Source organism: Aethalodelphis obliquidens, unplaced genomic scaffold (assembly GCF_003676395.1).
Source record: "Aethalodelphis obliquidens isolate GAN/ISIS:26980383/991018 unplaced genomic scaffold, ASM367639v1 scaffold38, whole genome shotgun sequence".
In the NCBI taxonomy this organism is placed as follows: Eukaryota; Metazoa; Chordata; class Mammalia; order Artiodactyla; family Delphinidae; genus Aethalodelphis; species Aethalodelphis obliquidens.
Window position 1 is genome coordinate 5,851,349 of NW_020837982.1, and position 27,585 is coordinate 5,878,933.

At 45.1% G+C, this 27,585-nt stretch overlaps 1 protein-coding gene across 2 annotated transcripts in view; it reads left to right on the plus strand.

The window, feature by feature from the left end:
* VPS53 (VPS53 subunit of GARP complex) overlaps positions 1-27,585 on the plus strand; it is a 125,299-nt gene that overhangs the window by 51,555 nt on the left and 46,159 nt on the right. For both annotated transcript variants that reach the window (XM_027130558.1, XM_027130559.1), the window contains exons 10-13: positions 257-399; positions 3,572-3,713; positions 13,979-14,080; positions 20,292-20,386. In XM_027130558.1, coding sequence (XP_026986359.1) covers positions 257-399; positions 3,572-3,713; positions 13,979-14,080; positions 20,292-20,386 — 482 coding nt within the window. The remainder of the gene's footprint in view (positions 1-256; positions 400-3,571; positions 3,714-13,978; positions 14,081-20,291; positions 20,387-27,585) is intronic.

Genomic DNA, 27,585 nt, shown 5'->3' on the forward strand with positions numbered 1-27,585 from the left:
CAGATCTTCTCCCCAAAAATGCGCCTATGCATAAAACTTTGCATACAGTTTCAGGAAGTCTGTAGAACCCTGAAGCCCAATCATAGACCCCAGGTTAAGAACCTCTGGATCAAGTAAAAAAAAAAGTAGCCTAGACTCTGAAACTGTGAGAAATTGGTTTTGTTTTTGTTGGTTCTTCTATGTTTTTGCTTATTTCCTTGAACTGTCAATACTACTTCTAAGCAGTGGGGTGGATTTTGTTCCCTGCCTCCCCAAGGTTGCCTGGCTGGACAAAATTGACCGGCGCTATGCCTGGATCAAGCGCCAGCTTGTGGACTACGAGGAGAAATACGGCCGGATGTTCCCGCGAGAGTGGTACATGGCGGAGAGGATTGCAGTAGAATTTTGCCACGTCACAAGGTAGATGCCAACTCTCTACTGGTTTTGGTGCTGATTGGAATCAGTTGAAACCAGTTGATTGAAACCAATCCCCCAGGCTCTACAGGCTCCGTGTTGTCTTGTGGATTTGGTGCTACTCCCACCTTTTTTGGTTTGTTTGTTTGAAAGTCATCATTTTAATGAGAATGTCTTCACCTGTGCTGGACTCCCCTCAGAGAACTCCTTTCCTTTTGAAAGTCAGATTTTATATACCCAAAACCAAGTCCCAAACTCCAGCTGTAGCTATATCCCACCTTCTCCAGCTTTAGAGTTCCAGCCCTAGAGGAGAGAGCATTATGTGAAGGCAAGGTAAACACTTGATAAGGAGACATGGAAAAGGTTACATGAGAAGCCCTGGGCCAGTAGATTGTAGCCAGAGCACTTGTATTTGTGTTTGTTTTGGCTTTAGAGTAAAATATACCCAACACAGCAGCTATGTCTGCTCTTATCTTTGCTCTAGGACTTTCCTATAGCCTCGCCCTTGCCTTGAACAGCCTGCCTTCTTAATCAACTAAAAGTTCATCAACCAGATTTCCCTGTAGTGGTTCAGTGCCCCACATTTTCCCAGGTGTCTGTATCACCTATAGCAATGTGCAGTGAGAATACATCCATCATTGTTCTGCTTTTCTTTTTTTTTTAATAAATTTATTTGTTTATCTATTTATTTATGGCTGCATTGGGTCTTCGTTGCTACATGCGGGCTTTCTTTGGTTGGGTCGAGCGGGGACTACTGTTCATTGCGGTGCATAGGCTTCTCATTGCGGTGTCTTCTCTTGTTGCGGAGCACGGGCTCTAGGCACATGGGCTTCAGTAGTTGTGGCATGCAGGTTCTAGAGCTCAGGCTCAGTAGTTGTGGTGCGTGGGCTTAATTGCTCTGCAGCATGTGGGATCTTCCCGGACCAGGGCTCAAACCCTGTGTCCCCTGCATTAACAGGTGGATTCTTAACCACTGTGCCACCAGGGAAGCCCTGTTCTGCTTTTCTACTTGCTGGGTAGGTGGTTCCAGAGGGACAGGGGCAATATCTACTTCAGTGACATAGTAGACACTCAGGAAATAGTTGTTGAGAACATTTCCCACCCCTAATACAGTGTTTATAGTCTTTGGATAGTTAATATTATTGGCATCTGAGTGTTCTAAGCATTTTAAAGACCTTCTCTCATTCATCCTGACTTCACTTTCAATGAGTGTAGCCCAGGGCCAGATAGTCTCTCTTTTTTTAAAAAAATTTTGTTTGTTTGTTTGTTTGTTTATTTTTGGTTGCATTGGGTCATTGTTGTTGCCCACAGGCTTTCTCTAGTTTTGGCGAGCAAGGGCTGCTCTTTGTTGCGGTGCGTGGGCTTCTCATTGCCGTGGCTTCTCTTGTTGTGGAGCACGGGCTCTAGGCACGCGGGCTTCAGTAGTTGTGGCACATGGGCTCATTGGTTGTGGCTCGTGCGCACTAGAGCGCAGGCTCAGTAGTTGTGGCGCACGGGCTTAGTTGCTCTGCGGCATGTGGGATCTTCCCAGATCAGAGCTCGAACCCGTGTCCCCTGCATTGGCAGGCGGATTCTTAACCACTGCGCCACCAGGGAAGCCCCAAGTTAATTTATTTATTAATTTATTTTTAAAAAAAATTTATTTAGGGTGCGTCAAGTCTTAGTTGCCGCATGTGGCATGCGGACTTCTTAGTTGTGACATGCATGCGGGATCTAGTTCCGTGACCAGGGATCGAACCCGGGCTCCCTGCGTTGGGAGCGCTGAGTCTTACCTACTGGACCATCAGGGAAGTCCCAACTCCAAGTTAATTTTTTAAAAAGTCCCATATCTAAGCATAACTGAACCACCTTAGAGTAATTCATGGTAGTCATCTCTCTTAAAATCATAGGTACAGTCAAGTTGTATGCTTTAAGGGCACATTGTGGGGGTGTGGGGATTTCTTAAGGGATTTTGGCTGTTGTTTTTTTTTTTAATAGGCTTTATTTTTTTAGAGTAGATTTAGGTTCACAGCGAAATTGAGAGGAAGATACAGAGATTTCCCATATACCCCCTGCTGCCCCATCCCTCCAGATAGCCTCCCCCATTATCAACATCCCCGACCAGAGTGTACCCTGTGTTACAATCACTGAACCTGCACTGACACATCATTACCAAGCAGAGTCTGTAGTTTAGGGTTCACCCTTGGTGCTGTACGTTCTCTCTGGTGGTGGTTTTCAGAAACACATTTGCCACTGGATTTCGATAACCTTTTTGTACTGATTCAAGGTTGATTGTGGTTATGACTTTCTAAGTCCTGATTAGCAAAGAAAGAGTGAATTCCTTGAGAAATTGATAAATAATTCGCTTTAGCCTCCAGTTCAGGGACTTGCAAAATTCATCTTCTGTGAAAAATGAAGTCCGCAGGAGACTGGGAGTACCCAAAAGCCAACACATCTGCTGCTATTGCGTCAGCTAATGGCAGTGTTGCTGCCAAGCTTTCATTATTCGAATTTTGGCTAAAATCCTACAGATACATAATTGTTAAATAAATTCAGAGACTCTTTATTTGGTTTTTGTCACTTATTTAGGAGGAAAGATGACCCATAGCTCAGTGCTTACTAAGAACTCTTGTGTTACTGCTCCCTTACCACTTAACATTCCGAGACGGGACACTTGAGTGTCACGTAAGCTTCACAGGCAGGAACCACCCAGACATGTACATGTCACTTTTCACATGGGGATTCCCGTCTCTCACGTCTCTTTCCAGGGCTCCTGCTGTATGGTGGAAGAGGTGATTATTGAGCTCTCTGGAAAAGGGAGGGCTTTGTAATTCAGTACTTAATGGCTCGTGAAATTATATAGAATATATGCATTTTTATAAAATACTGAGTAAATGCTTCGTATATATTATTAACAAATTATTGAAAAGTTTAAAGATAAAAATTGTAGTACCCATGTAAACAAATTGATGTCCGTAATCCTTGAGTTTTTTTTTTGACTAGTGGATAATTTCATCTTAAAATTGTTACTTAGGATATGTATTTCTATTCCCTGGGCATTAAACTTAGTTAGTGATAGATGTCAGGTTTTGAAATGACCACATACTTTTTTTTTTATAATATATGCTAAAGCCACTTACTTTGTCTTATCTTGAATGATCAGTTTGTTTGACAACATTCCTATATCTTTAATTTGAAGGACAGAACTGGCCAAGATCATGCGTACCAGAGCTAAGGAAATTGAAGTGAAATTGCTTCTCTTTGCTATTCAGAGAACGACTAACTTTGAGGGGTTTCTTGCAAAACGCTTCTCCGGGTGTACCCTGACAGATGGAACTCTGGTAAGACGGTCCTAAGGGAGACTGGACCAGGAAATCAGTGGCCTGGGTGGGTGGGCTTCACTTCAGTCTTTCACACTGTGGTGGTTCCATCCATTGGCTCAGGTGCTTAATCCCCCATCCCAGGGATTTTGCTGAATTTGTGCAAATAGTCATACAGGATACTCTGTATGGATTTATTGTTTGTCTATTTTGCAGTACTTCATGTTTCTAGAATGTCCTGTCATCATTTTGTCTAAGGATAGGCCCCATTTTAAAGACTAGTAATTCTGTGAGTCACAGAGGCCTCACTTATTCGGTCACAAATACCTTATTACATTATCAACTCTTGAGTTTTATTACAATTAGGATATGTTTAGAGGAAATGTACCAAGAAAGAGGTGAACTGCAGCCTTAAAAGCAGAAAACGTTGGCGATTTCTACAATGTTCATCACTGAAGAATAGTTAAATAAAATATGGTAAATTCATGCTGTGGAATAGGTATAGCAGTTTGAAAGTGGTAGAATGGGGGATAGATCTAGATGTGCTGTCATAGAAAGAAAACCTCTCACATATATTAGGTGCAAAATGCAAGCTGCAGCCCAGTATATACGGTGTAATTCCATTTGTGTGAGAAGCATGTTTATATATGTAAATAGGTAAGAAAAAGATCTGGAAATGATAACAGTGGATGGATGTCTCTGGGGAAAGGAAATTGGAGTGAGACTAGGTAGAGAAGCAAAGAATTTTTTTTTTCATTTTATTCTGGTAATTCGTTTGAATTTTTCTTATAAAAATGCATTTACATACTTTTTAAACTTTGCTTTTACGTAGTCTAACAACGTTATTTTTCAATTTTTTTTAAATGAGGGAGATGGCCCAAACAGTGACTTCCAAACTTTCTCCCCCTCCCTCGCTCCCTCCCCCCTCCCTCCCTCCCCCCCCCCCCTCCCCCTCCCCTCCCCCTCCTCCTCATTCCTTTTTTTTAACATAAATTTATTTATTTATTTATTTATGGCTGTGTTGGGTCTTTGTTTCTGTGCGAGGGCTTTCTCTAGTTGCGGCGAGCGGGGGGGCCACTCTTCATCGCGGTACGCGGGCCTCTCACTGTCACGGCCTCTCTTGTTGCGGAGCACAGGCTCCAGACGCGCAGGCTCAGTAGTTGTGGCACATGGACTTAGTTGCTCCGTGGCATATGGGATCCTCCCAGACCAGGGCTCGAACCCGTGTCCCCTGCATTGGCAGGCAGATTCTCAACCACTGCGCCACCAGGGAAGCCCTCATTCCTTTTTTAATTGAAGTATAGTTGATTTACAGTGTTGTGTTAGCTTCAGGTGTACAGCAAAGTGATTCATTTATACATATATGTATTCTTTTTCGGAGTCTTTTCCATTATAGCTTATTACAAGATATTGAATATAGTTTTCTGTGCTATACGGTAGGTCCTTGTTGTTTATTTTATATATAGTAGTGTGTATCTGTTAATCCCGTATTCCTAATTTATCCCTCTCCCTCTCTTTCGCCTTTAGTAACCATAAGTTTATTTTCAATGTCTGTGAGTCTAAACTCTTTCTTCTAACAAACTGTAATGTGGGATCCACACAGAATAAGAGCTCACAGTTTGGGAACCTCCACTGTGTATCTCACACTGTGCCAGGTGCGTTTGCCTGCAGTCCATCACTTTGCTTCATCAACTGTAGGAAATACGCATTTGAAACTTACCCGGCACATATAGAAAACTCTGAGCTATTGTGCTTGAAGCAGGGGCAAGGCGGATATTGGGCCTAGAGCGCCTTTCTGTTGCTCACCTGTCACCTCTACTTTCTCTGGCCCCCACCCTGCCAGTCATAAAATCCTGGGACCTCACTGGAATCCCCTCTTTGCCTCCCCCCAAGACCTGCCCCAGGGTAGGCACGTAAGGAGCTGGTCCCTCAGGGCAGTGGGCTGAAGCGTGGTGATGGCAGCGCTTAGTTTTAAGGCAAGACCATAAAACCCTGTCCACTCAGGGCCACGCGTGACCTCATTAAAATAGAATGCGGGGAACCACAAAGCACTCTTTCCATACTTAACAAATAAAACTATATACATATACAGATATATGGACGCTCCTCTGCTTGTTAACTCACGTTCAAAATGGATTTCTCTTATTAACAAGGAAAAGAAAAATAGTACATGAGACAAATGAAAGTGCCCTTACAGAAAATGCAAATCCCCAAAGGCAGCAGGTCCCACAGATGCTGTGGAAAGAAGCTTGTGTCTCTCCTGAGAAGTATTGGGTTGACTGCAGCACCCACCTGATGTCCTCACGCTGGGGCTGCTCTCCTCCCTGCCCGAGCTGTGCTTTTGGCCTGGCTTCCAGCAGAGACTCGTGTGGCTCTGGTTCAGCCCTCCAGGGATCTGCCTGGGGACCGGGCGGTTTGAGCGTTGAGCACAGGCCCCAGCTGGGTGTGCCGCCTGTGTCACACAGGCTCCCCGCCCGGCAGGGAGGGTAGTGCACGGGGTTGGGCTCCGGGAGCCAGTAGTCCGGCTCACTGTTCAGGAAATGTGTCCCGTGAAGAGTGCTTGAATCACAGCACTCCTGAACACCTGTTTTGAGCCATTCCTCCCTTCCTTTGGCTGGGCCCTTCTTGCTAGTGATTTTGGTTTTACATTTCGGGAGCTCTAATGTCACAGGGGAACGAATGGCCGGCCCTGTGGTACCTGATGACCAGGAGACCTTGTAAACTCGGGGCTGTCCTGGGACACATCAGGTCTCACCTGTGCTAGGAAATGCCCCAAAGGTCAAAAGAGCTAGAGTAATGTGGGCTGGGAAGGCCCCCTCTACACCAGGTGAGGCTACTGTGCAGGGTAACCACGTAGAGACCATGAAAAACAGGCAGGAGCTGAATGTAAGTTTGCAAAGACAGCGCTTTTTCTGTGGAAAACTGGTATAGGAATGTCAAAGCAGCAGTTGGTCAGCTGTTAACCAACTTCTGTCTGAGGGAGGAGACGGCTGGAGGCACCTGTTCTTTGGGGCAGCCCAGCCCCTCCACTCTCACCCGCTGCCAGGGCCACGCTCCTGGGCTGCAGCCTTCCATCTCCTGGGGGTGCTGCGCCCTGCGGTGCCGCTCATGGTCACTAGGAGCCCCTGAACCTTTCCCACCAATCCCTTCCTTTCTGGACTTCTGGTTTTGAAATTTTCTGGCATAATTGATTTACAGAGATGTCCTCCAGTTGCTCAGCTGTTGCTTGCCTCTCCTATAAAGTTTGCAGAGTTTCAGGTTACAGATCCTTGGCCAGGAAATCCTGCTGAGCCAGGAGCTTTTCATTCATCCCTCCAGTTGGTCAGCTGTCTTCTGCACAGACTTCTCCAAGTCACTCAACGTCTTTAAGTCAGCTCTTCCCTCAGACTGTTCTTTGTCACAGTTATCGTGACCCGGTGATCATTCTGCATTTTCCAAGTCCTGACCATGGCTGCTCCATAGCCTGTGAGGATTTTCCCTTAAAGATTAGTTTCTAGAAAGGCAACAGAACTCCTCTGGCCTCTTCCACAGACAGGCCAGGTCTTAGAGAATTGGTTCACTGCAGCCCTGCTGTGGGGAGATGTGAACGCCGTGCTTCTCACTGTCGGTGATGTTCACTCTGACCCTGGTCCTGCCAGCACCTTGCTGTGGGCAGTTGGGGCCACACCTTCATCAGTAGCCTGTAAGCCTCAGCATCAGGGACCCCGATGGATTTAGTCATGACCACTGACCATGCTCCCAACAGACAGTGTTGGGAAGAGGTTGGCCTGGCCTGGGCCAGGAGGGCCACCTGGCCTGATGGCCACGCTAGCTGCTGGATACCCCACCTGAAGACTGACTGCCCCTTGTCCCCTCCCCGTCGTGCCTTGATCCCAGGATATACCTTTCGGAAAATCTCTTGTGGTCACCATTTTGTTTCAGGGTATCAGAACTACAAAATGAACCAGAGTATATCATAATACCCTTTAACATATGCCAAATTTCATAGAAGGTTAGCAAATTCCTTGGAAGATTATAGAGCAGATAAGAAGTCAGCCAAGGAGCCAAGTTGACCAGAGACCCTCCCAGGCCTGTGCCCTTCCCCCTCTTCACTTTATCACTCAGGTCCTTTTAAGACCCTTGGTGACTGATTGACAGTCAAACAATGAGGGTGAGCTTGAGAGGGGACAGGCTCACCTGCAAAGACCTTCCTAACTGATCCGTGCGATGCATCATCTTTTGCTCTTTTTTTGACAGATGCTATTTGACATCTGTTAGAAATCTAGACTGAAAGAGCCTTAAGGACAGGGTTTGTTTTGTTTTTTACTATTCCAGCCCCAACAAGCTTATAACACCCTGTGCTTAACTGTTACTGGAAGAAGGGAGTTGCCAAGCCTTCTAACTAATTGCCTAAACTCCTGACCCTTTAGGAGGGATTTAAAATAGTCTATAAATTAAGGGACTTCCCTGGCAGTCCAGTGGTTAGGGCTCCACGCTTCCAGTGCAGGGAGCATGGGTTCGATCCCTGGTTGGGGAGCTAAGATCCCACATGCTGTGCTGCACGCCAAAAAAAAAAAAAAAGTCTGTAAATTAAAATGCCTTGAAATTAAAAGCAAATGTCTAGGTATGATTTAACTATGCCCACGTGCATTATTAGGGACTCGACGCTTAGATTTAAGGTTAAACATTATATTCAGCCTCTATGAAAGCACTGAAGTGAAAATCACCTTAAAATGGTGAATTTTATGTTAATTATATCACAATTTTAAAATACCAAGGGTTTTAGAAAATATTGTCTGAGTTTAGTTATAAATCATCTTCATGTTTCAGGTAATTTGTTTACCAAAAAGAGAGACGGAGAGAGAGTAATACATGCTTGTTAAAGCTCATATAAATTCTAAAAGAACAATCTCTTCTTTCTCAATTACTCTAAATCCCTCTCCCCAGAGATGTGCACTGTTTAACAACTTGGGGTATAATTTGAGACTCTTCCAAGCATACACGCGCGCGCACACACACACATACACACACACACACACACACACACTGGGTTTTTTGGTTTGTTTGTTTTACAAAAAAACAGTGTTGCCCATGTGTCTGAAGAGGACTTTATTTAGTGCTTCTCATGTGATCAGCATTTATCCACAAGTGTTTTTCAAGCTCCGTCTTGGTGCAGGGCCTTGGGAAAAGATGAAAAATTGAATCAGACAGGTGCTTATGTTCTATTAGGAGAAAGAAACCTATGCATAACTGTCACAACATAAGATATGAACATGGTGGTACCAAGAACAAAAGAGGGGTTCCAGTGATGTTAAACCAGGTGCAAATAGTCCTGTACTTACTGTCCTATCAACTGAAGCCTCCAAGCCGTCTCTTTAAGAACAGATCAGGAACTGGGCTGGAGTAAAGTGTTTATGGAATGAGAAATGCAGAAATTGTGGAACTTTCACCTCATAATGAAAGCTCTCTCCTCCAGAGAAAGGAAATAGATTCATCTTAAATTTCAGAATTCCTTCTTTGATCATTTGAAGTGTCCAGCTAGGCCTCAGAAAGGCATGTGTGCAGGCAGACCCAGGTATGGATGTACTACTGACTAAAGCCTGACCATCTCTTCCCAACAGTAAATTAGACAGCTTGGCTGGCCTGTGGCCCTTGTGGTTCTGAAGGTGGGTGTGGGGAGTCCCATGTGCTTTAATTAGTAGGAATTAACTTGCCGAATGAAGAATTTTTCCTTCCTGTATGGACTTGAAATCAACTGTCATCATAGCAAAAAGAATGAATCCTTTTAAAATTGGAAAGTCGGTCATTTCTCGGCAAATTTTTGGTTTCACTTAGCAGCCCCAGAGCTCATGGAATATGTCATTTGAGTTCTTTCAAATCTAAACCTAACCTTGTAATTCTCTGTGGGCTCTGACAGCCGCAGAGCAGGAATGAGAAGCATGGTCTGGCTGGCTCCGCCCGAGGGGCCCTTGCACAGAAGGCTGAATTGTGCCGGTGATGGCTCCCTGCAAAGACTTGTTCTTTCATCACAGCAAATCAATCTGAGCAGTAACATGGCCCCCTAAATAGCAGAGTCTATGTCCACCCCTCAGGGTTCTATAATATAACATTTGCCAGTAGGATGGTGGTACAGGCGTTACTTTGAGGGCTTCATTGGAGACTAGGGGAGAAGGGTGAAGCCTTGTAATTTGATGGGTGCATTGCTTACATTTCCTGGAGAGCTCCCAAAGAGACGGTATAGTAGGGACAGGATCTCACTTGTGATTAAAAAGAATTCTTTTTGTGAGTCTTCGAAGTCCTGTGCTCCCCGCTTTTTCCCTCCGGAGAGTTGCTTCACTGAGAGAGGCACAGCCACGGTTCTGCCTTCGTGACTTGCCCACCCCGATTAAACACTAACGACAGCCCCCATGTGCTGAGCTTCCCCTATGAGCCGACCGTTGTGTGAAGCTGCTCTATAGACATGCTTTGCGTGCGTTACCTCGTTAATTCTCATGACAGCTCCGTGCAGCGGGTGTTGATATCCCTTCACGTTGCAGCTAGAAGGACTGAAGCGTGGAGAAGTTAAGCCACATACCCAAGCGGTAGAGCCTGGGTGCGAACCCCGCCCCGTCCCTCAGTCAGTGGTTGCACCAGCCACACAGTTGCTCGGGCCAGAAAGCGCACGACTCTCGATTCCTTTCTTTTCTTCCTCCTCACATCCACCCTCTCACCAAGTCCTCTTGACTCTCTCTCCTAAAGATGCCCCAGGTCTGGCCACTTTTTTCCATCTCCACAACTCTAGCTTAGCCCACTCCCACATCAGCCCCACCTGGCACGCTGCAGCAACCTCTTCACACTCGAAAACTGGATCCTACCGCTGCCCTGTTTAAAACCCCCAGTGACTGCCCAGTTGCCGTGAGAAGAAAACCTAACCTTTCCCACGGCCCACGACAGGCTGTGTGATTGGGTCCTGGCTGCCCCGCCCCCTCACCCTGTCCTACTTTCATGCCAGCCTTTGCATGGGATCCCCCTGGTGAGAATGCTCTTCTCCAGATCTTTGCCCGGCTGGCTCCTTCTCCTCATTCAAGTCTCTGCTCAAAAATCCACTCCTCACAGGGGCCCTCTCAGATCACCATATGAAGAAGCCCTTCCCCAGCCTCACCCACAGCCCAGCCCAGTTCCTACATTGTATTTTCATCACAGTGCCTCCCTTCTTTATCTTGCTCGCTGCTGCATCTCCGGTGCCTAAGAGTGTGCCTGGAGCTGAGCAGATGCTCAGCACATGACTATGGAATGGATGGCGTCCCGTGCTGGTCCCTTTGCCTAGAAAGCCCCGGCCATCCCGTGCCCCTCCCACACTGAACTGTGGAGCATCCTTCAGTTCTGGCTCAAACGTCGTTTCCTCAGGGAAGTTTTCTGTGACCTTCTGTTGCATCCTTTCGTCACCTTTGCTTTTCCTGCAAATAATCACATATGCTTGTGTGATTATTTGGTTAGAGTCTGTCTCTCCCACCTGACTGTAAGCTCCTTGAGGGCAGAGGGTGGTCCACCTTGCTCCCTGCTTTCCTCGTCGTGCCCAGCACATCCCTTTGTCGAATGGGTGAATGGAGGAGTGAATCCCTTTTCTGGTATCAGCTTGGTCCCCGGTTGGAATGTGTGTGCCTGAAATGAACAAGAAGTTCCTGAGTGCCCCTGACTCCCTGGTAATCTCATCAGTATGTGACTAGAGAGAGACTGCGGGAATAGGAAAGACACCTTTCCTTTTGGGAATCTCCTGACCCGGTGACACCAACAAGTAGCCCACATTATACTGCCTGAAATGTTGCTCTGCTATTTCAGTGTTGCCTTTTATGTTTCCTTCTTAGTACTTATGTCCACCCATTGGATACCCCACCGGTGAGCATGGAGCCCAGGAACACCCTCAGTCCACTTCACCAATGTCCCCTTTTTGTCATATTTCCAGTAACACATTGTTTTTAAAATGAGGCCCACCTGTCTATAATTGTGAGATGTTATTATCAACCCTGGTAGACCTAGCAATAGATGAGGAAGGTTTGGTTCAAAAATTCATATCCTGTTTCTGTGGCTGAATGATTTTGAACAAAGCTTTTCACTTCAGTTGCTGGCTTGCTCTTTACACCTCCAAAGGACTGAAGGACTCAGAATCATAGAGATTCAGCTCATCAGTATGATCCCCAAACCCACTGTTGAGCCAGTGGGATCAGGAATCCAGTGCTACTAACTAATTTAACTTGTTGTTGAAGCTTAGATTCCCTTTCTCACCCTCACCCTAAAATACCAGCAACCCTCACAGTGACAACTAAAACTTAGAAATATGGCTTTCAAAGAAACATTTCTAAAAATATCCTAATTTTGAAAATGAATGTAAATTGCTTTACATTTATAAGGATTTTTTTTCCATATCAGGCAAAGAAGCCAAAGTTCGGAGTGTATACATTTGAAATGTTTGCTGGGTTCTTAGACCATATTGTTTCTCCAGAGGATACCACAAAAATCATTGTCCTACTGCTGATTACCTAGAGCTAATACATTAATCACAGGGCTTTCTTCATACCCCAAGGCTCTGGCTAGCTACATAATAGCGTCCAAGTGTTTGGGCCAAGAATTAAGTAGTTGACATGAATGTAAGTGGAATTGTCTTAAAGCCTAAACCAGACACAGGTGTGGTTTTTGTTTTTGTGTTTAAGTTTTATTTTTCTGGGTTGTTTGTTTGGTTCTTTTTTTTTTCTTCTTCTTCCTTTCTTTCTTTTTTGGTAATATCTTCAGCTGATGTCCTGGCACTTGACAAAGTCATTCACACACTGTGGTCCATCTGCCTTCCCTCTTGGCGTAGGGATTAGTTCAAGCTGCTCCACTGATATATGCTCAAATGTCATAAGTACTTTTAGAAGCTCCTCTCCACCCAGCTTCTTGTCTCCAGAGAGTCATTCCTTTCCCCTTCCCCTCTTCCCCAGCACCAGCCAATCCCTTTTATCCTGCTTGTCCACTTAGTTCCCTTTCTGCTAGAACTCCCAGCTCCCTGGCATAAATAACATCCTGAGGTAGAATTTGTAAAAAATTCCAAAGATCTGCTTCGATTCTGTTGTCACATTGGACTCATCATCGATAATATGTATCACGTGCTTCTCCTAGGGTTTCACATGCTTTATCACATTTAATCACTCAAGTAGTCCTGTAACCCTATCCTCCTCATTCAGCAGATCGGGCCGCCGGGGCTCAGAGAAGCTAGGCGGTTTGGCCAGCGCAGCAGCGTTGGAGCTAAAAACCCACATCTCCTGCTTCCAGCTTTCCCTCTAGCCCAAGGTCCCACTCGATGACATCTTTTGAAAGAATGGTCGCATTCAGGAGCTGGGGAGTAACTTCTCTCAAGATTTTATTGTGGTTGTTGTAATGAGACTTATTTGGGACAGGACTTCTCTCTATAATCTAGAACACAAAAGATTAGCTCTGTAGTATCTTTTTAAAAAAATTTTTTTTTTTTTGTCTGCGTTGGGTCTTCGTTGCTGCGCACGGGCTTTCTCTAGTTGCGGCGAGCGGGGGCTACTCTTCGTTGCGGTGCGCAGGCTTCTCATTGCGGTGGCTTGTCTTGTTGCGGAGCATGGGCTCTAGGCACGAGGGCTTCGGTAGTTGTGGCTCACGGGCTCTAGAGCACAGGCTCAGTAGTTGTGGCGCACGGGCTTATTTGCTCCACGGCATATGGGATCTTCCCGGACCACAGCTCGAACCCGTGTCCCCTGCATTGGCAGGCGGATTCTTAACCATTGCTCCACCAGGGAAGTCCTACAGTTTGTTCTTGAATTCAAACCCATCTGGCATTTTGACTCATTCATATTTATGAAGACCTATGACATGCCAGACACCAGAGATAGAAACAAGACATGTGATTCCTGCTGTCACAGAAGCTAGTGGGGAGAAGACAAATAAATGAGCGGTTGTGGTATTTTAGTAAATACCTGGGTAGGGGACATACCGGGGTGATGGGAGCGTGTGACTGGGACTTATAACCCAGACTTGACAGGTGAGAAAGGCTTCCCAAAAGAGGGGACTTCTGACTTGAAGACTGAAGGATGATGGAGAATCTTAGGCAGCTTGGGATTGGGGTTGGGTGGGCAGTAAGGTTTCAGGAAGAGGAAAAAGCAGTGTGAAGGCCTGGAGGTGAGAATGTGGTCCAGGTTGTCTCAGTTTTTGCTCATTAGATCAGATTTCATGATGTAGCTGTTGGAGAGACTTGGAAAAAGCAGATCAGTGGGGAAAGCTACTGACCACGCTCAGAAAATACCTATCTGTTTCTCACATCTAATCAACAGAAAAAACTCGAGTCTCCACTCGCATCCACCAATCCCTTCCTAGAAGATGAGCCAGCACCAGAGATGGAGGAACTGGCGATGGAAAAAGGAGACGTAGAGCAAGTAAGTCTGGTTTGCATTTCCCTGTGCAGCCTACCTAATGTTGGTTTCTGAAAATGGGTCTGCTTGCTCTAAATATGATCCCTTGGCTGTTGACTACATTCAGAGATTACAACCTTGGTGGTCTTTATAGAAGGCCTTGCTCTGAAAGTGCATTTAGAAACCGGAGTGAAGGAGCAGCCCTTCCTGCCCCACCCCTTGGCTCCCGAATGGCACACCGGCCTTAGCAACACGGCCAAGCTTAATTAATTAGCCCATGTGGTGGGGCAGCAGAACTCTGCCCTGCCTCCTCCATCATCTCCCAAGCTTGTCAGCTTAGCTTTCCATTGTCCCCTGATCTGGTCTGGTGATGCCATGGGTGACTGAAAGATCCCGGGTGAAGTTAGCAGCACCGTCAGCCGGGAGAGGTCTCTGCTCAGCACAAGCCGAGCACCTTAGTCTGGAAGCCGGTGGAGAGGCCTGGAAACACCATGGTGACCAACGGCATATTTGGAGAGTTACTTTTCAGAGCACACCAGCACTTTCATTTCCTTCAGCTTTTTCTGTCCAACTCTAAATTTCCTCTCCCTTCGTCCCACAGAATGGTGTTTTTGTTTCACTGCCATTTTATGGTGAGAGAGCTTAGAGCAATAGATCAGGACTTTTCCTGTCTGGATTAGTGATCCTTCTTTTTAATTTTCTACACTTGGCTGCTAGAGGATTATTTTATGGTATTGTTTTTGCTCCAGACATCACCGAAAGGGAGGCCTACTGGGAAGAGCAGCTCTGGGAAACCCGTAGCCACGCACTTTGCAGTTAACCCTGCATTCCTAGCATGGGGAGGGTAGGTGTACAATCCTGGCAGGAGCCAAGAGAGCAGAGTTTCCAGGAGCAGTTCTGAAGTGACGTCATCAAATGTGTCTGATCCATCGATTAAATAATTATAATAACATGGATGCCTCACATGTTCATGGTGCTTTATGGTTTAGAAGTCCTTTCCACGCTTTATTCCCTTTCATCCTCACAATGCCTGCCTTTCCTTTTATAGGATTTTATATGGGAGCTGCAGGTTAAGTGACTAGCCCAGGGTTACACAGTTTGAAAGTGGAGGAGCTGAGACCAGAAGCTAGGTCTAGAAGTCAGAGACTAGAATTCCTTTTCTGGCATTCCTTCTGTTACATCAGGTGATGTCTCCCTGAAAAGTGGAGGACACAGAAATGCATCCCGTGAATAAAAGTGAATGGATAAAACTGAAGGGATACCTTGAGGCCGTATCCCAGAGATCTATGGGATTAGACGTAATTGATTTAAAGCCATCATATCAGCTAGGCTGGGAGGAAACAAAAGATTTCTTCTAACTAAAGAAATGCGTCTCTCACATTTTGGGAGGAAGGACTGGGGTGGGAAAGAAGACTCTGGGTGTGGAACTCATCCTTCCCATGTATCCTCCACCCGCGCCTGGCACCTGCACCCTCTGAGCTGGCCTTGTGTAGCTGGGACGTTTTCAGGGCCCTCATGTCTCCCCAGTACAAGTGGCTGCCATTGTCATGTCCAGAATTGTGTAGCTGAACACTCAGATGCTGCCGTGAAAAGTCATCCCTTCCGCTAGTCATCTCTGGATATTACTAAACTGGATTATGATAGCCCCCATTAGCTACAAAATCAGTTTTTCCAGGTAACATATGATTTTTCTTTCTTGTGGAACTTTTTACTGGTCTTTTAAGCTTGAGGTTACTGTCTTAAAGACAAAGACCTGCTCATTCTAAGGACACAGAACACAGGCACACGGGGTAAAGCAGAGGAAGATGCTAGACTCTGGTTTGCCACTAGCTGCCCGCATGACCTTAGGTGGGTCTAGACTTCCTCGTTTCTCCATGTGTAGAGAGCCAGTGGTGTTCCAGCTGTATTCCTTGCCCTGTCAGATGTCACTGTGGGGAGTTGGGATGAGACCAGGGCCCCAAGTCCCTCCAAATACAGCAGTTCTGTTTTGAGTCACTTTTTTCACAGACTTCCAGATAAAATTGCTTTTGGATCAGGGGTTCTAGGTGTGTTCAAAAAGAAAGTACTGAAAACCCCTGGACTAAATGATCCACCCACAGCTTCATGGGCTATTACTTGTTAGTAATAAAACTTACACGTCAGTGACTAATGACTCCTCAGCTGCCATCCCGACCTCCCACCACCTCCCCAGCACCTGTCCCACTTGTGGTTGATGATGTGGGAGCTCAGGGCCCCCCTTTTCCCAGCCACTCGCTGGCTTCTGGAGCTGGGCGCACAGGAAGATGAGGAGCCAGGTGGGGCGCTCGGGGCAAGCCCACAGTGCACTAGCGGCAAGCTTGGCCAGAGGTGGCGGGAGGCCCCGGTAGTTGTCCTGGGCTACCCAACCCACTGCATCACTGCAGTTAGCAGACGGGTGGCCCTCGAGGTGAGGGTCGCTCCCTGCTCACCACTGCAGTTAGGCTCTGGAGAAGGGAGCGTGAACTTGAAAAGAGCTATTTAGTTTGAACAATCAGTTGCCACCATGTTCCTGATGATTAAAAACTGGCATCTGAAGAGGGACTGAGGGTACTCAGAGTATAAAAGGAAGAGAGAAGAAATAAGGAGTTTCTGGTTTTAAAATGTACCCTTCTGGTGATCCGAGCAGTTAGATTTAATCTGTTTACACTGGATAGTAATAAAAGGAAATGGGACCAGCTGCAGACCTCCTTACTGTGACAGCAGTAACCTTTTATTATTCCATCAAACTCCAGGAGGAAATAGCTTAAACATCTGCAGCTTTTGGGCAGAATTCACACACTCCCAAATCCAGCCCGAGTACTACTGCTAAATGACTTAGTATATTCTTTAAGCTGAGCAGCAGCCCTTTGGGGAGCTGGACGGTACAAAGGGAGACACCAGTATGAGCCGAAATTCCAGCCCATTTCATCTAAATGTGAGCACGGCTATGAGGCAGCCAGAGGCAGGAGGCAGCCCTTCGGAAAAAAAGAAAACAGGAAACTTCAGGCAATCCCTCCCATTGTTCCCCTCTTGCTTCCAACTCACGTTGAAAACACTGGAAGAGGACAGAGAGCCATGGCGACAGGGCCCTCCTCACTGCCAGGAGTGCCGTTAGCGGGCAGAGGCTGGGCGGAGCGGACTCCCCTGTGGGGACGGGGGTCGGGCCACCTGCACTGTCTGGTTGTGCGGCTCTCTGAGCCACATCCAGAGGGTTCTGTGGGGACTCATCAAGCACGGGGCCTCTGGGAGACTGATCAAGATGAGTTTGTTGGAATATCATGTAGTCATTTTCCTTAACCATTAGAATCTATGTTTTATACTAAATGAGCTCTTCAGACTTATCCATACATTTTTATCATGTATCGCTTTTGTACATACATAAAAAGGAAAATATAAGCAAAATAAATAGGTTAAGATATTCCCAAGACTTCTTCACATTCAGAGTCTAACTCTGCTGAACCACTTAAAAAAAAAAAAACTTTTTATTTTGAAATAATTATAGACTCATAAGAAGTTGCACAGAGAGGTCCTGGGTACCCACTTCTCAGCTTCCCCCAGTGCTGACGGCTAACATAACTATAGTGCATTATCAAAACCAGGACGTTGGCTCTAACCCTGTTTTCACTCGGGCGTGGATGTCTGTGTTTCCCCACGGTGTGGTCCTCCAGGTCATCCGGAGTGTTGGTCATATGCCGTTTCTCAAAATGCTCCACTACTGTACCTGGGATTATCTGCCACGTTTTTTATTGTTATTTTAAACTTTTTTTCTTTTTTAATAATGTCAAACTTAGGGAGAGTTTTAAGAATATTACAAGGAACTCTCAACTATCTTTCACTTGGGTTCACCAGTTGTTACTATTTGCTACATTTACTTTTCCATTTCCTCCCCCCTCCCTCCCCCTCTCTCTCTCTCTTTCTCTCCCTCCCTCCCTCTCTCTCTTTCAGAACAAGTAAGTTTATAGGTATCACACCCTTTGCCTCTGAGTATTTCAGTATATATTTCCTTTTTTGGAAATATATTCGCTTAAAAAAGATTTTCACTTAAATTACTACAGATCAAAATAAGAAAACTTAACAGTACAATACTATTATCTCATTTACAGACTTATATAAATTTTATAATGTGATTCAAGAGTGATAAATTGAAACATTGTCAGTAGTTGGAAAAGTACACATAAATTAGTAGGTAAATAAAGCCAAATACAAAATACACATGTTGATTTAAAACATGACAACATTCTATATTATATAAACTCCCATTTATAATTTCCAGAAGCTATCCTACAGATATGTGAATATTTTTGTCAAGGGAAGAAAATATAAATAAAGGGAATAATTATAATATTTATGAAGATTCTATTTTAATTAATGAAAAGATATATGGCTATAGTGGCCATATTTTCCAGTTCTAAAATCAGGATATCTAATCCTACAGAAGTTATTCAGATTAAATCACATTTGTCTATTCATTTATCTGATCATCTTATTGAAAAGAATAGAATAATTTTTTTAAAAAGGTAACTGACTTGGAAAATGTAGAACAAATAGATAAGGACCATACCTTCACAACCATCATACTACATCATGGATCCCTCATTTTAAACTAATGGAAATGTGGAAAAACTCCTAAGGCATCTGTGAAATGAAGTGGGACTTTGAATCCAGTCAGTTTAAACTCAATGAACCTGAACTTGAAGCCTCTTACAGTCTCAGCCTAAGGCCTGACTTTGGCAGTGGCTTCTGGATGATAAGAGAAAATAGCCCAGACTGTAGTTATTCTTAGGAAGAACCAGAGTTTCTTCAAATCCTGCAAAAAAAGTTAAAGACATGGAACTCTTAGAATGTGAAAAGGGAAGAGAGTTAAACATGAAATTAAATGGGATGTATCTGCAGTTGACATTTAATTTTTGGCGATCATTACCAGTTTTTACAGATGCTTTTAACCATTACAACGTTTTATTTGTTTTTAATTACTAGAAGAAGGTAATCATTTCTGTCTGTCATTAGGGGGCTTAGCTTTTCCTCTTTTTATTAAAAGATATGAGCCATTCAATTCAACAGGTGTGCTGTGCGTGCCAATTTATATCCAGATTGTACTCTTGTATCAAGCCCAGCAGAGGCTCAAGGACCTCTGTCTATTTTCAGATACCAACAGAAATAGATAGAATTGGCTTTTTTTTTAGGAACAGAAAGAAATATGTAGGAAGATCCTTGTTTATTTTTTAGATGTTTTGAAAGGGAATTTAAGTAGCAAATAATAGTTTTTAAATGCTTGCCTGCCCGGATGACCTTTTTATCAGTGGTTTCCCAGTTTCAGTTGGGGACCAGTACTGATCCAGGTTTTAGCTGGTGCAAGGCAAAAAAGAAAGACAAAACAGCCAGCCTGTGTGTCTATCTCTTTTTCTTTCTATCTGGTATAAGGTCACCAACTAACTGTCTTTTCTTGGGAAGGACGGCCTTTATGCGACTATTTTCTCTTATAAAATGTTTGGGTATAAAAGTTCTTTTAGGAACTTGTGGTTAGAGTAGAAAGTAACAAAATAAAAAGTTAGCAACCCTGTGTTGACCCCCTACTTCTCTTTTTTCTTATATTTGTTGGTGAAATTCAACAGTCTTAGGAAGCACCGCAAGACAGCAATGATCTACTAGAAAGAATTCTGGTTTAGGAGACAGGAAACTTCACCATGTGCCTTGAGGCAGGCTGCTAACACCCTCTGAGCCTCCCTTTCTTTAGGTGTAAAATAGCAGTAATAATTCCTATATTGAGGATTGTTTTGAGGAATAGATGAGATATTTCGTACCAAAGTGCTTGGCTCATAATAACAAGCAGTAAATGGAGGCTTTTACAACTGGATGGCGTGAAAGCACTTTATATGTTCCAAAGCACGGCACAGCTCTGCGGTGCTGTTATTAGCTAGAATTTACATTTTGAAAACATCAGTCAGATGATGAAGAGCTTCCAAATTGAAAACGCATGTGTTATCAAAGTAGCAATAAATCTTTCACCGCACAGAGCACGTAAATGATGCCAACAAAGCTGGCTTATTGTTCACAAACTGGCATGACTCATAATACAGGACATAGTCTCAGTCTAGTTACGCTGAGTGCTTCTTATCTGTAAGCTGGGAGTGAACTTTGAAGGGATGTTTTCTTTGAAACTGCTTGAAAGTTTGCAAAGATGGCTCAAGTATAGGGTTTCTTTTTTCTTTTCTTCTTTTCTTTTTTTTTTCCTTTACAGCCCAAGAAGCCTAAAGCCCCAGACAATCCATTTCACGGCATTGTTTCCAAGTGTTTTGAGCCTCATCTCTACGTGTATATTGAGTCCCAGGACAAGTGAGTGATGAACGTTTTGCTGCCTTCTGCACATCTCGCTCCTTGGGTCAGGGCTGGGGCCTCAGAAGGGCACAGCTCCTTCTAGAAGTTGAAGGAGGGACTTGGGGCACCCGTTACCCTCCCTGGAAACCTGTTAAGGATGTTTTTCGGCCTTTTGAGTGTTATCATGTATTGTGTCCATAGATCTCAGAAGCCTGAGTTTGACTCTAACAAGGTTCCAAACAGGTCCCAGCACCTACTTCCCAGGTGGGCGCTGAGCCCGTATCCCACTCTGTATGTCAGCTCGTGAGGCTTTACAGTGTCAGGCGCTGGGAAGTGGAGAAAGAAAGCCTCATCTCTAACGTATATGTTTTCAAGTATAATTTGTTTTAACTTTTCACTGTGAAATCATTTAGACTTACCAAAAGGTTTTAAAAAGCTCTCATATACCCTTCGCCCAGAGAAATGTTAACAGTTTACATAACCGCAGTTATCAAAACAGGAAGGTACCCTTCTCCCACGAATGTCCTTTCTCTGGTCCAAGATTCAATCATGCATTTAGTTGTCAGGTCTCTTTAGGCTCCGTTAAGCTGGAATAATTCCCCAGTCTTTTCTTTGTCTTTCATGACCTTGACACTTTTAAAGAGTGTTTGACCAGCTATTTTGTCCAAAGCCCTCAATTTCTGTTTGTGATGTTTCCTCTTGATTAAATCAAGGTTATGCATTTTGGGCAAGAATACCACAGGGGTGACATCGTGTCCTTCTCAGAGCCCAGTGCGTGATGTCAGGAGGCATCTCACCTGGATTTGTCCTGTTATTGCTGAGGTTGACCTTGACCACTTGCTAAAGTGATGTCTGCCAGCTTTCTCCCTGTGAAGCCACTATTTTTTGCTCTGTAATTCATAAGTATCTTGCAGCGGCGGGGGGGGGATACTTGGGGACTATGTAAATATCCCATGTCTCATCATACTTTGCCCGCTCATTTTTCACATCCCTTGATGATTCCTGCCTGAAACAATGATTACTGTAGTGTTTGCCAAACGATGGTCTGTTTCTGTCATTTCTTCTATATTTACTCATTAGGGTTCTACTATAAGGAAGAGCTTCGTCTTCTCCCCCACTTGTTGATTTGTTTGTTTTTTCCTGTTTGGGCTGATGTGTTATATTTTCTTTGATGAATTATCATCCATTTAACATATGTGCTTTTTACAGAGGGGCTCCAGAAAATGTTTACAAAGCAGCCCGCTGCAGCCGGGTTCCCTCACAGCCAGAAGAGTATGGTCATGTTCCAGTATCCATTGTTCATGCGAAGGACAGAGATCCCTCTTCATCCCTGAATCTCTGTCCACAGCCAGAGCAACTGTGGAAGGCCCTTCCATGCTGGAAGGCACATTTTGGAAAGGCCCAGTTTCTGGAACAGGCCGAACTGACCAGAGACAGGCTGGTCCAGGCTCTGAGGAAAGGCCCGTAGTCTAAAGAACACACGCTTGGGAGGACCAGACAGTGGGTCACACAGGGAGGACAGCAGCTGTGAGAAAGTTCTTGAGGGGAGTTCTCGGGGAAAGCATTTAGGTGCTGAAGTCCAGTCCTTTTTTTTTTTAATGCTTCTTTCAGTTTAGAACATTCTTGCTTCCAAGTATGTTTCAAGGGTAAACCGTCAGCTTAAGAGAACATTTCAAATGGCTATTTGTGTCTTAAATGGAACATTATTGTTATTCAACTATTTGATTTTGTATCAATAGATTGCTTCTATTCTTTTCTTCCCTGATTACAAAATGCTTCATATGAAAACCCCAGAAAATTACCTTTATAAAAGCGCTTCTACGTTAACAAAAACAACCTCCTCACTGCCCCCCACCTCACACAGAAAAAGTTGCCTTGACGTTTTTTGTCTTGTAAAGCCCCAGTTTTCCTCCTGCTCTCTATCTATTGGGCTTGTGTCTGCAGGCGTGCAGAAGGGCAGTAGTTACTATTGCCGTTTAGTCCTTTGAAAACACCCTCTCTTCTGCATTCACAAAGTTTTCTCTCAGGATATTAATAAGACACCCTTACGGGGCCGGAAAAGGAGCAGCTCTTTGCCTGTTAGATGAACAGGTCTTGGAGCAGCCCACCCGTATGACTATTTTGGGACAAAGCCCTCTCTTCTCTTATCAATCCAAATTCTTATTTCTTAAAAGACTTAAAAGCTATTGGGTCCAGGGTTTAAAGTGCACATCTGAGATAACCACGTACTTTCTCAAAACTTGTCCGGTCTAAAGAGTCAGTTTTCTGAATGATCTGGTGTAATTCCGGGATCTACTCTTTTCGCATGGCCTTGACTCGTATAAAGCCCACTCATTGTTCGTGAGACTTTGGGCAAAGAGCCAGCCCTCCCTTCCTTAGGGACTCTCCATTTCTGTATGAAAAATGCAGTGCTGGCCCCTCATCCTGCCGTCTGGCCTCGCTGGGATGTTTCCACAGCACTAGTGCAGTAGCGGAAGCTTCTCGTAGGAGAACTGCGTAGGCTGTGCTGTTGTCGCTCCAGAATAAACAGCAAAAGCTTGAAGTAGAAAATAGAGTTCAAGAAATCCATTTCCTCATCTGTTACAGGAGCGCATCAGACAAATAATGCCTAAAGCAGCAGGTTATTAACCTCTTTTGAGTCATAGATCCCTCTGAGAACCCGATGAAAACCACAGGTCCTCTTGCCAAAAAAACATCCACATAAACCCACACGCTATCCTGAGCACAACTTCAAGGGGTTCTACGAAGCTCGTCCTCCCTTAAGTCAGAGAATCCTAAGACTGGGGAAGGAGCTCAGGTGGGGACTGATTTGGGACAAAGTGCTCCTCTTGTTGTAGTTCTGACTCAAAAATCTGCAAGGGAGGAAAATCTGAGACCATTCACAAGTTCCCCGATGACTGAGACCCAACCCAGGGTAGTGGAAAGAGCATAGGCCTGGGTGCCAGACAGACCTGGACTTGAGTCCGCGCTCTGCACTCACCAGCCTGGGGCCTTGAGCATGGCCCTAACCTCTCCGAGTTTATTTTGTGCTCTCTACGGTCAAGTGAATAATGCCCCCCTCACAGGATTAGCGGTGAGGAGTAAATGACATGACACGTTGTCACTCGGCACAAGTAAACAGCACTCGGGAACTGTGCCTGCCCTGCCCTTCCGGTGATCTTGTTCTGGACTGTGGTTGGGTGGCCTGCTTGGTGCTGCCAGCTCTCTGTGGGCTTGGCATGGGGTCCACTCTTCCATCTCCCCAGCCTCCCACCTGCCCAGGGAGAGTCCTGGCAGCACCTGCCCCAGCCCAAAGCCCAGCCTTGGTAGGAGGAGTGCGGCGCCGGTGCCCGGGGAGGAGGAGTGGGGATGTCCCTCGGCCACCTCTTAGCTGGCTGGGCTGAGCTGTCCTCCTGTGCTTTGAGCAGTTTTCTCAGTTTTTGTCTATGTCCAAGGAGGAAGTTAGTAGTGTCTCTTCTACTCTTGGGGATGTAGGCGTTTTCTGTGGCTGACTTGCAGGAGAGATTTCTCTCCATAGGCACTTTCTTCACTCCATTCAGTGACATTCTCAGTCCAAGAAATTATTAGGGACTCCATTTCTGCCCATTCTCCTGAGTTCCCTGTCATAGCTTTCGTTGAAATAGAGCCCGCCACCTCTTCTAGCTGGGTGAAGCCTAGAGTCTCTCTATAAACTAATGTTGCTTGTTGTTTGTTTTGAATTAATTTCAAACTTTCAGAAGAGTTCCAAGAATCGTACATAGAGCTCCTGTGTATCCTTCACCCAGGTTCCTCAATTAACGGCTGTCTCTCCCGCCTCTGACACACACACTGACAGACACACACATACTCACGGATATATGCACATACATGTTGTTTTTCCTGAGAGATTCAAATTCTCAGATTTCAGGCAAGATGCCCCATTACTCCTTAATATTTCAGTGTGTGTATCCTGTAAATAAGGACACAGTCTATGTAACCGTAGTACAAACCATCAAGATCAGGAAGGTAACATTGATGCAGCACTCCCATTAAATCCATAGACCCTATTCCCTTTCCCCATTTGCCCCAATCCTGTTTTTTTTTTTTTTTTTCTGTACTTGGGCCTCTCACTGTTGTGGCCTCTCCCATTGCGGAGCACAAGCTCCAGACGCGCAGGCTTAGCGGCTATGGCTCACAGGCCCAGCCGCTCCGCAGCATGTGGGATCTTCCCGGACCGGGGCACGAACCCGTGTCCCCTGCATCGGCAGGCGGACTCTCAACCACTGCGCCACCAGGGAAGCCCCCCCAATCCTGTTTTTTATAGATCTCAAATCCATTCCGGGATCACAGGTTACATTTATTTGTCATGTCTCTTTGGTTCAATCCAGAAGAATAATCTATTCTTTCTTTATCTTTCATGACTTGGAAAATTTTTTAAATTAATTATTTTATTTTATTTTTGGCTGCGTTGGGTCTTCGGTGCTGCGCGCAGGCTTTCTCTAGTTGCAGCGAGCGGGGGCTACTCTTCATTGCCGTGCGCGGGCTTCTCCTTGGCAGAGCACGGGCTCTGGGCACGCAGGCTCAGTAGTTGTGGCGCACAGGCTTAGTTGCTCCACGGCATATGGGATCCTCCCGGACCAGGGCTCGAACCCGTGTGCCCTGCATTGGCAGGTGGACTCTTAACCACTGCGCCACCGGGGAAGTCCCACAACTTGGAAATTTTTGACACGTGTAGGCCAGTTACTTTGTGGAGTGTTCCTCAGTCTGGTTCTGACCGATGCTGGCTCATGATTTATGATTCATACAGAAGTGGCACCATGTTCTTCTCAGTAACTCTTGTCAGGAGACGCACGGTATCAGTGTGTCCCACAACTTGTGCTGGTCAGTTTTACTACTTGGTTTAGATGGTATTGGCCAGGTTTCTCTATTAATTAATAAGTAATTAATAAGTGTTGATTAACCTTGAAACCATATAAATAGCCTTTTTCTCATCTTTCACTTACTTATTTTACCATCTGTTAATGACACTTGCCTGAATCACTTATTACTAAGATAGTTGCCAAATAATTATTTTTCTAATTCCATCATTTCTTCTACATTTATTCTGTTTTAAGAAACAGCCTTCTCTTTTCCCCATTTATTTGTATCAGCATGGACAGATTCCTATTTGGGGATATAGGAATTTGGATTCCTATTTTATTCAATGGGTTATAGTCATTACTATCTTTTTTTTTTTAACTTTATGCTCGAATAAATTTAGACCTACAGAAAAACTTCAAAAATAGTGCAGATTTCCCATATTCCCTCTCCCAAGCTCCCTTAGTGTTCACATCTTACATAACTGTAGTACAGTTATTATCAAAATCAGCTAGTAAACATTGGTACAGTACTATTCACTAAACTCCAGGTCTATTTGGATGTTACCAGTTTTTCCACGAATGTCCTTTTTCTCTTCCAGGATCCATCATTATTTGTTTTAATGCCCAAATTGTCCTGGTTTCGGCCCCTCCCAGCTAGTTTTCCATTCTTTTGCATGCCCCTAGCGTGTTTTGAGTACTTTCTTTCTGGCCCAACAAAATATACCAGGCTCGTCTTGTACTTTCCTAACCCAGCCCTGGAGTCATCCATTTTTCCAGGATCCCTTGTTCCTTTGGTGGGAAATGTATTTAGAAACTTAAGTCTGCGCGTTATATGTGTTCATTGCTGCTGGGGTGTCGTGCTTCTGGGTCCTCTGAGCTGAGAGACCCATGCAATGTATGTATGTGTATATCTACCTATCTATCTACTTTTATACCTATTTATATATTAAAACCTGTGAGTCTATGCCAGTACCTCCAATTCTAACCTAACCTCAGGGTTTACTGGAGTGTCCCCGTCCCATGTCTGTAACCACCTTCTACAGCAGTGAGAAGCTTGGTTCCCAGGATCCTCCATGTATTTACCTGCTCTATTTACCTGTGTGGAACCCATCTCCCAGCTGTGCTCAAGCCAGAGCTTGGCTCCCTGCTGGCCACACCAGAGCCAATTCCTCTGCCCCAACCACAGGGAAGGGGTAGGGGCGCATATTAGTCGGCGCATCCTTGGATGAACAAGTTCTGTAACTCCCTGGGGGTCTTAAGCCGCTTTGCCCATACTCACCTCCTTGCCCACTTTTTCTGACGACCATCTTCCTCCCCCAGAGCCATCACTCCTGTACTTTCCAGTTAGAATACTGTTTCTGTGAATGTCAGCTGCAGACCCACCCGAAGAAATGGCCTTGGTCATCCATACCTAAGCTTGTGTGCAGTGTGGTTTTCCTTCTCACCGTGTTTTAATCTTCCCCTCTGCTGCCACCGCTCTGCAGTAGTCTTTATTCCTAGGTCGTTTTCTGTATCAGCGGAACTCCCAGCAGTATTTCACATGGCGCCCCCAAAATGCTTATACAGTTCTTGGGTTAAAAGCTCAAGCTACAGGGAAGAGGATAAAAGACACCATCTGCATCCATGACGTGTTTCCTTAAGCTGCAGAGAAAGTGAATCACACCAGTAATCGTAATGCCATGTATCTGTATAGCGCTTTAGAGTTTTGAAATCAAAGCATCGGATAGTGGTTAGAGCTTGGCTTTGGAGTCAGACAGGCCCCAGTTCGAATTCCAGCTCTGATAAATTCTGTGGCCTAGGGCAAGTTATCTTATTTTTCTCAGCCTCAGTTTCTTCATTTATAAAACAGGGATACTAATGCCTTCCGCTCAGGGCTGTTGTGAGGATTAAGTGAGATTGTATTTATAATGTAGCCAGTGCAGTGCCTAGTTTATAGGCATATAGCCTAGTGTGAGAGAGAGACCAAAAAAAGTTTCTGGAACACAGCATGGAGGGTTAAAGGTATGAACAGTCTGCTGTGGGAATTCAGAGGTGTGTATGAACCTAACTGCAGGTCAGACTTTTCTCAGTCTGTGTCTTCTGCCTCAGCCAACTCCTCTCCTTCTTCCCGTCCTCTCCCCCTCACACCGTGTTCTGTACTTACTTCTGACTCCAGGCCTTTATTCTCTTGCCTGAATCTGCTGTGGAATTTTCTCTCCAGTTTCCTCTGTTATTTCCTTTGTCTAAAACAAATTGGTCATATTGTCCGTACTGCAAAACTAGCATTTTGTTGCCATCTTGAGATCTAAAGATCATAATCATGAAGGTCCTATCTCCCCCAATAGGTCGCAGCCTCTAATGGACAGATGCTGTGTCTTTACCCCCCCCCCCCCCCCCCCCCCCCCCCCCCCCCCCCCCCCC